The 9,277-nt window shown below is 47.3% G+C and overlaps 1 protein-coding gene across 1 annotated transcript in view; it reads left to right on the top strand.

Moving 5' to 3' along the window:
- The first annotated feature begins 762 nt into the window (after nucleotides 1–762).
- The window catches only part of METTL24 (methyltransferase like 24), a 98,053-nt gene continuing 89,538 nt past the window's right edge, over nucleotides 763–9,277 (top strand). The window contains exon 1 of the mRNA XM_059401203.1: nucleotides 763–1,186. Within this exon, the coding sequence (XP_059257186.1) occupies nucleotides 869–1,186 (318 nt within the window). The 5' untranslated portion in view covers nucleotides 763–868. The remainder of the gene's footprint in view (nucleotides 1,187–9,277) is intronic.

Genomic DNA, 9,277 nt, shown 5'->3' with positions numbered 1-9,277 from the left:
AATTAAGGTCAAGGTGGTGATGGAAATACCAGCTGGGGAGCATTTTGCCGAAAGATAAATTTGTCCTTCTGTATCTCTGCAAGACAGCAGGGAGGTGTGTTTGGAGCTAAATTAATTTGATTTTCATCATGCCATGGTAACTTCTGTTCTCTCTCCCTGCTGTCAGATGTCTTCACTGGCTCTTTCCCTCTCCTTCACCCCCACACATTTCATAACACGGAGAGAAAGCATGGATTGGCTTCAGGCAGAATTTAGAAATGGAATAACTCTAATTTGATTATTCGGTATCAGGTGCTATTCTCTCCTCCCCCTCCCCTCTTTCTTGAGGGAGAGAAGTTGTAAGCCCGAGCCTAAGTGCGATATATTTTTATCTTGTGCTTAATGGCACAAACTGCTTGACAATCAGAACTCGCTCCTTGTAGCAAAACCTGGCAGCTCACCTATCCTCCTGTGTTTCCCCAACAATACTAATGCTAGAAAACGAAGTTACCACCCATTAAGGACCCTGCTAGGAATGCGCTTTTTCTGGCCATGTAGCTTTCCGACTCCGCCAGGCTCTGGAGGCTGGGGTGGAGGGCGCCCCCTAGAGACGCCCCCGCCCCCAGGGTTTGGGTTCTTGCCCCTCCAAGCCGCCTGCGCCCCCAAACCCCCGCCCGGCAGGGCGCCCCTCGCCCGTTCCCGTGGCCCAGCGCGCTGCGCTGGGCAGGATAAGGTTACGCCGAGGCTGTGCTGGACCGCAGGGAGGGAGGCGGGTCCGAGCCCGCGCCCCGGCCCGCGGGGGAGTTCCCACCGTGGGCGGCTCGTCCCCGCGGCCGTCCTGGCAGGGCGCGCGGAACGCTGATCACAGCCCCGGGCCCGGGCCCCCGCCATGGCACGGGAGAGGCCTCCCGGGAGGGGCTGCGGCGCCCTGCGCCGGTGTGTGCTCGGCGCCGCGCTGCTGCTCGGCCTGCGGCTGTGCGCGGAGCTGCGGCCCTCCGGGTCCCGACCTCCGGCCCGCAGTGCCCCGCCGGGCCCGGCTCCCCGGCCGCCGGGGCCGCACCTGCCGCCCGCGCCCGGCCCGCCCCGCGGCGCCAGCAGGAGGCAGGTGACCTACGTGCGCAGCGGGCGCCGCGCGCCTCCGGAGGGCGGCGGGAGCGGGACGCCGGAGCCGGGCTGCTGCGCCCCGCGCGGGCATCCCCGCCGGAAGGTCAGTTGCAAACGGTGCATTCTTGGGCTTGACACCCGAATCCCCTCTTGGGCGCGCCCAGAGGCCCCCGCTCGGCCCCGGCAGGCCGCCCCACTGGACCTTAAGAGAAGTCTTCGCTTCTCCCACCTCAGCCCTCTCTGGCGGCTCCAGTGGTGGCATCCTTCAGTGCCCACATATAACGCAGCAGGACCGAGCCCAGTGTGCTCCAGTATCTGCTCGGCGTCCATTGCGTGCCAGAGCCCCCCCGCCAGGCGCGCAGCCAGCCAGGAAGGACCAAGCCCTGCTCTCAAGGAGCTTACATTTTAGTGAGGAGAGGGTGTGAGTGATGGGCAGCGGAAGGAAAAGCAAGGTGTTGGGGTGTCGTTTCTATTCTGTGCTTCCCCACTGGTTTTCTCCTTGAGGCCCGGACAAAGCCGGCAGCATAGCCACTGTGTGTGGCTTTTCCACTGTACCTTCGTCGCGGTGATGGAGATCCACTTTCCAGCCTAATTTCCCTTCAGTGGCGCCGAAGACATTGGCAGGGTGATGAGTGCAGGAAGCCGAGGTCCTCCTGATGGCCAGCGAGTGGGAACCTCGAGGACTGAGTAATAACCTAGGTTTGTATCACAGTCCTCGACAGTGTTGCTCTTCCTACCGCATTAACTTCTTGGCTCACACCTCAGTGAGTGGTTCAGGTTTAACCTCTGGTTGGTTGGTAAGCCTCTGGCCTCCTCACCCTCCTTTTGGAGCTCAGTCATTTTAAGAGCTGTAGGTCAGAGCTGAGCTGGCCTGGGCCTCATAGCCCATTAACCCTAACTGCATCCTCTCCGCAACTTCTCTCTGTTCCCCGGTTGCATCCTTTTTTCTTTTAAACACTTCCTGTCCCCCACCACCCGCCTCCTGGGGAGAGGGAGAACTCTTCCTTTCACTCTGCTGCTTTCTTTAGCTTCCCAGTCTAACCTACTTTCTGTGTCACAGCCCACCATTTCTTCCCCTGTTTTCCTTCCCCCCAGGCCTTGCCTCTGACGCATAATACCCCTGCTGTACCCAGCTGGCCATCAGTGTTACCTTCCTGGATCAGCTCAAATACTTTTTTCTATTTCTGAAACCTCACTTCCCAAGTAAAGTCTTATTTTGCTCTTTGACTTCCTTCTCCATGCTCCTGAGGTGCTTAAATGAACATGGTACCACTTTACGCCACCAGCACACCTTTGCCAAGGGCTTCCCATGTTCCAGATGCTTCATCAGGTGCTGGGGGCCCAGAAGAGTTCAAAGTTGGCTGAGGGAGGCACTCACCTTAGGCCTCTAGTAATGGGACCAATACTGTACTACTTACAGTCTTGCACTCTGGCTGAGGAGTCAAAAAAGGCTGTGAGGGGATATTTGACTTAGGACTTGATATTTCTTTAAAGTTCAAGTTCTTTTGTTTCTCTCCGTCCTTAGAGGTCCCTTCAACCCTTCCCTGTAGTTTTCCTCTCATACCCGCCCTCAGCCTCTGTTGTTTCTGTTGTCACCTGTCCAAGAATCACTCTTAAATCTTGGTCTCTGCTTCAGACAACAGTAACTGGAGCCTGTCCTGCAAATGGAAAGGGTTGGAATGCGCAGACTCAGAGGGTCCCTCAAGGGAAAGTTTGTGTCCATCCTCTTGAGGAGTCTGCTGCTGTGATTCAGGCTGGAGATGACCGTGGCTTACATGCGGTGGTAGAGGTGGAGGTGTGAGGAGTGATCTGATTCTGGTTATATTTTGAAGATGGGGGGAGGACGAGAGTTTTTGTTACTGTTCAGCTTTGGTTTTTTTTTTGGGGGGGGGCGGTGCTGGACAGAAATCAGGAGGTTGTTTTTAAACATGTTGAGTTTGAGATATTTTTTTGACATCCAGGTGGAAATGTCAAACAGGCAGTTGGGCATACGAGTTTGGAGTTGGAGGAAACGTCAAGGCTTAAGATAGAGATGTGGGAGTCATCAGTGTACAAGTGGGACTAAAGCCATGAGACTGTAGAGGTTAACTAGGGAGTGAGGGTGGCTACCAGAACCAAGTCACCTGCGTCTGATCCCGGGGGCTCTGTTTTATTAAAATTAATTGGAAAAAAACAAGAGAAAATATATGTCTAGAGTCTGGCATGTTACAAGCACTCAGTAATCATAGCTTTAACATTCAGTCATCAGTCTTTAGTCTCAGCCATTTCCCAAATGGTTGCTTGTTGTAAACTATCTTTATTCCTTTGGCTTACGTGGATGCTCTTACTTGTGGGTGGGGCCATACTCCTTTCCCAGGATTTATGTCCTTTCTGTCCTTGAACGGTCAGGTCAGGGGTCATCGCTTGGAAACCTTCCCCTATCTGTCCTACTTCCTTCCATGCTGATCTTTCCCCAGTTGGGAATGACAACAGAGATGCATTCTGATTTGTGAGTTGCTTTGTCTGTGTTAAGACCTGGTAATTCATTGAAGATTGAGTGTTTTGTTTCCACAGTTGTGCTTGTGGAAAGGATTGTATTTCCCAGAGTGACGCCTAGGAAATGCTTACTCCCGAGACACCGATATGTATAGAAATAACAAAGTAAAAAAAAAAAATATATATATATATATATATATATACACATAAATATATAAAAGAATCTTAGTATCTCAGCCTATTATGGTAACTCTAAATGTCTTTGGTTAAAAATGTATAAGAAAGAATTAAGTTTATTGTTATTTTTAAAATACTGTTTAATTTTTTAGCTTCCTAAGGAAGAATTGTCCCTGGATTTCCTTTCTCTCAGCTATCTATTTATTTTTTTTCAAGATATACATTCTAACTTCCTCACATTCCTAGATAGTGGGAATCTGGAATTTGTTTCATTTTGCCTTTTTTTTTTTTTTCAGTTGAATTAAAACATTCCTCAAAACGGAGAAGACCAGTTATCTAATCTGTTCTCCCACTTCTGGGAACAGAGCTTGAGATCTCTTATCTCCCTGGGGACAAATCTTGTTCCTTTTTTAGCCTCCTATCAAGATGTGAAATGTAAGCTCCATATGGCATTAAATAATTGGTATAATGAAGGTTTGAAAGTTCTGTGCTTAAAAACCTTAGATCTCACTTTATTTAAATTTTGTTTGTTGAGAATAATGGTAAACAATGTGATTTAGGTTCTTGGTTACTTTGTGGAAGGCACCTACCAGATTGGCGAAGGAGAGAAAGTTCCATTCTATTTTGAGGACGCCTTTTGGTTTCGGGGTGGTTGAAAACCTGCGTGAAATAATTGGGCTGCCGAGGGTTTCTTGTCCACGTGCTTCCTTTGCAGGTGTTGGAGGCACAAAAATTCTGCAATTATATTGCCACTTTAATCACAGTTTATGCTTCTCTTCCAGAAAATAATCTGTTATAAAAAAGAGAAGTGTAGTCCTCATATAATTCTCCCCCTCTTTCCTCCATCTCTGTTTCACCAGCCATGCAAGACCTGGCTCTGAATATTACATCTTCTTTCACAGCAGAGGTTGTAACCTTAGGGCATTGTGAAATGGAAGCAGATGACACACAAATACTGCCTTTTTGGGTTAGGACTGCCCTGCAACCCGCGCACTTTTGTACATACAGAAGCCTTCCCTCAGAGCTCTTAGGCTCCCAGATCTGCATACCACACATGCATAAACATTTTCCAGTAATTCTTTTTTTTCTCCTCCCTGTTTCTTTCTGGTTTCTCTGTTTTAGACATGGGCCGTGATCACATGGGTGCAGTGTTTTGTGGGGGGTATTTGTTGAGCACTAAGATAGGTCTCCATGATTTATGCTTTCTTCTTTTTTTGTTTTTTTAAAGATTTTATTTATTTATTTATTTATTTATTTATTTAGAGTGAGGGGGGAGGGGCCGAGGGAGAGGGAACAAGAGAATCTCAAGCAGACTGCCTGCTAAGTGTGGATCCTGAGGCGGGGCTCAGGCCAAGAGATCATGACCTGAGCCGAAATCAAGAGTCAGACGCTTAACCCACTGAGCCACCTGGCACCCCTCACCCCCACCCCCGGATTATGCTTCTTTATGCAGTCCTGGGTAGATGTTTGTCTTAGAGGTTAGCAAACCATGTAAAAGACAGCAGCACAACCTAGGGCTCCTTTATGCAGGAGAGGCACTCAACACAGGGAGCCAGGCTTCCCAAAGAAATTTCTTCTCTCTTATTGGAGGTATTTTACTTGACATTTAATGTGTCGGGGAGAAAAGTGACGTCTGAGTCACAGAGCCACAGAACCCAGCGATGTGCTGTTTGGTTTGTTAGTTACAGATCCTTTGGAACAGTGTGTCAGAAAAAAAAAAAAAAAAAAAAAAAAAAAAGCTGTTTCCTCTTCTGTAAAACCATATGGAAAAATTCGGTCTTTCTTCCTCACTTCACGACATCTTAGTTTTATAATTCTGTGATTTTCATCAAGGGGGAAGAGGAAGATACACAGTATACCCCCTCGATAGAGCCAACTGCCCTGTAAGTCCTTATTCTTACCTTGGCAGGTAGGTTTGAAGGGCTTGTAAAAGAGACCCAGCAGTAGTTTCCAGCTACCTGGATTTTTGCTGTGTACTTACATTTCTGTCCCTCAGGGAACAGCATTAATCAGTGCTCTCACACTGTCCTCAGGAGGGAAAGCATTTTCATTTTAAACAAAGTCGTTGAGGGTAATTGAATGAGCCCCAGCAATATGTGGGTGTGAAATAGCAGTTGCTTGGTTTCAGAAAGAAAAGCAGGTTTTGATTAAAACTTTGATGTGCCTGAGCCCGGGGAGTAGGCCTCTGCACTACTTCCAAACCCCACAGCTCCTCCGAGAGCATTCTGTGGGCGAAGGAACTGCTGACGGAAGCGCCATTGTTTTCCAACAATTTTAGGTTCTTGTGTGCCATTTGTCCAGTCCATTTTCCAAGGAAAAGAAAACTCTATCCATTTTCTCAAATTGGATTTCCCTTTTAGTCTGTGAAGAGAATCAGAGCTGTGTAGTTAAACTGGAGACTGTCAAGGCTGGTCGGCATCCGGGTTTTTTCCATCTGTGCTATGACACCTTTGGAGTCCTTGTGCTTCCAAGGAGTTTGGCTCTTTATTCTGTGATTCATAGAAAGTAACAAGAGCCTGCTTCACTTGCCATGAGACCCACAAAAGCAGGAATCTACCAGCATTGATAAACTTCTTTCAAAAGAAGCCCTCGAGTTCTCTGGAGACCTCACATGGGTCCCCTCACTGACCTGTGGAGCCTGCCTGCCTTCCTTCCTAAGATTTTATTTATTTGATAGAGAGATATAAAAAGAGCGGGAACACAAGCAGGGGGAGTGGGAGGGAGAGAAGCAGATTTCCCACTGAGCAGGGAGCCCGATGCGGGGCTCAATCCCAGAACCCTGGGATCATGACCTGAGCCGAAGGTAGACACTTAATGACTGAGCCACCCAGGCGCCCTGCCTGTGGAGTTTTCTCTAAGAGAGGGTGGGAAAATTTGCTGTGCAAGAAGCATTTTTATCCTATTCCAATGACTGAAACAAAATTGAGTTGTAGGAGTCTTACAGAGTAGGACCATCTGTAACTTAAACTAATAGCCAGCTGGGCTGTTAGTGGATGGCTCAGGAGGTAGATTTGGCCCATGAGGAATTTCATTTTGAACTGTACAGTACAGTGTTTGAAGTATTTGAATGTAAGGGTTAGATGGGACGCATAGTGTCCAGCGGAATCCAGCTCCGCACTCTCTCCATCTACTTTACCTGTCTGATCTCAGAAGGCATTTGAAGTTGCAACCTCTTAGCCAGAGTCAAAATTCACAATTGTTTTTCTTAAAAAGTGACAAGTGAGGTCAATGCTGCTAAGTGCAATGGCCACAGGGCACACAAAAATTAGAGGAACAGAAGCTAAAGGTCCTTTTTCGTCATTCCTAGTAAAGATGAGTTGCCTAAGGCTGGAGTTGGTTAATGGGGAGAGTAAGATGGTAGAGGAGTATACTTAGTCAATGGAATGTTCTTTTGGTTGTAAACAAGAAAGAATGGACTGTGACCTAGCTTAAGCAAAAAAAGCCAAAACAGACAAAAAATTGAAGAAATATATTGGGAAAACTTAGAATTTCTCACTGAATTAGAGGAAGCGTTAAGTGACTGCTCTGGGCAGAGAAGGAGCAGGGCTGCTCGGGAAATCCCAGCTCCCCTTGACCTTCTCCCTAGATAGAGGGCTACGGTAACAAGACTCCAGCTTGATGTCTTCAGATACTCACCTTGGGTCAGCCAGCTCTAGCCACAAGCCAGAAACAAGGACCCAAAAGTCCCCTTCCTGTCCCAGAAGCCATTCGTAGAGAAAAGGAAACCTTCTGTAAGTCACTCTAAGAAGCCAAGTCCTTGACATTGCTTAACGACTTAGTGTAAGGATCGTACAAGTTTCGCCATTAGGGTTTTGTTTTTCTCGTATTTTATTCTATTATTCTAACTAGTCCAGTTCAGTGATCTTGAACCTGAGCCCCTAGGAACAGAGTGTAGGTTTTTTGTTTGTGTGAATACGCCTAGCATCTGTGCTTTTGTGTGTATGTTTCTTTATTGGTTAGCTATTCATTTATTGGTTAGCTAGATCTCGCTAGATATATTCTTATAGATAACCTTATTTTCATGTAGCATTTGGCAATAAGTTGACATCTGCATATTTGTCATTTTTTTATTCAGTTGGGTACATGCACACAAGATCTCTGTAGATGCAATATTTTTCTTTTTTTTTTTTTAAGTGAAAAGTTATTTGTGAGGACTTTTAGTAGACAAAGTAAATGTAATCATTATGCAGCCCATTATCCCAACTAGGGTTCTCAAACCAAAGTCTTAGGTTCTTTCATTTTGTTCCCTGTCCATGTGAAGTTACTTTGCAAAAAAAAAAAAAAAAAAAAAAAAAAAAAATCTGAAAAATTCTTCAGTGCATCTGAATATTTACAGCCCTGTTTGCAACTGGCTAGCTTGAGATTTTTTAACATGGAATTACTTCTGTATTCAGAGTCTCTGGGTTGCAAGTGACAGAAGTCCACTGAGACTGGTGAAAATGGTGATTCACTGGAGGAAGTCCTGAGTGGTTCTGAGGAAGAGCTGCAGAGCCCAGAAAGGGGCAGGTAACCTGATTATGGGTACCTGATTATGGGCTGAAATGAGCTTGAAGACCTTCCTTTTTCCTATGACTCGTGACCTCATAGGGACGAGGTATTGGTCATTCCTTTTGACCACACCTTTGAATTTCCCTCCTGTGTTTGAGGAATTCTCCACCTTTCCAAGAAGAAAAGCCAGATGATGATTTTCTCACTCCTTGGGCACCTGGACGGCGTTCGTGATATACCTGCATGAGAGTTTAGCTAGTACCTTAGAGATAGGAAGAAGCAAGCGGCCTGGAGGACGGCAGAGGGGCGTGGTGGCCGAGGTTCCAGTGGGGGTATCCGGGGCCCAGGGTGGTGAAAGGAACCACGGTGTCCGTGCCCAGGAGGGGGCCAGTGCAGTCTACACTGGCAGGAGGGTGATACTCCTGTCCTTGAGGTTCTGCAGGCTAATAAATCTTTAATCAATTCCTTTTCTACTTAAACTAGCCGTAGTGGTTTCTGTTGTTTATAACTAAGAACCTTGACAGATCGATAAATTAGAACTGGCGGTTTGGAAGGTTACAACTGTAATTTTCTCTCTCCAGTTTTGCTTGGTCTGTTTAATTCAGATTTTAGAACACGATGATTGGGGTTCAAGTGAACTCTGGGCCGAGGGATCTTCCCCTGACAAGATAATTACATTTAGCTTCAGATACTAAATTACACAGATCCGCTAACTTATCACGAGAGACATCAAGCCCTTGTTCACGGCACCGTTTGTCTGGGGTATCGGGCAGGCGGGGTGAGTTTATGCTGGGATCACAAACAACTTTCAGATCTCAGGGCTCCAACTAACACAAGTGTGTTTCTTGCTTGTGCGGCGTGTCCATTGCTGGTGGGTGGGGTTGGGGTGACGCCCGATGCCATTGTCATCCTCCCTTTGGACCCCAGGCTGGCCGCACAGTCCCCATCTGGTCCCCTTGGCAGAGGGCTGAGTACTCTGGAGGATTTTGCCTGGCATTAGTAAATGTCCCGGCTGGAAGCCATGTCCAGCATTCCTGCTTATGCTCCAGGGGCC

The sequence above is a fragment of the Mustela nigripes genome, chromosome 5, assembly GCF_022355385.1.
Source record: "Mustela nigripes isolate SB6536 chromosome 5, MUSNIG.SB6536, whole genome shotgun sequence".
In the NCBI taxonomy this organism is placed as follows: Eukaryota; Metazoa; Chordata; class Mammalia; order Carnivora; family Mustelidae; genus Mustela; species Mustela nigripes.
The sequence above is the reverse complement of the archived record's forward strand: the minus strand, read 5'-3'. Positions and strand labels throughout refer to the sequence as shown.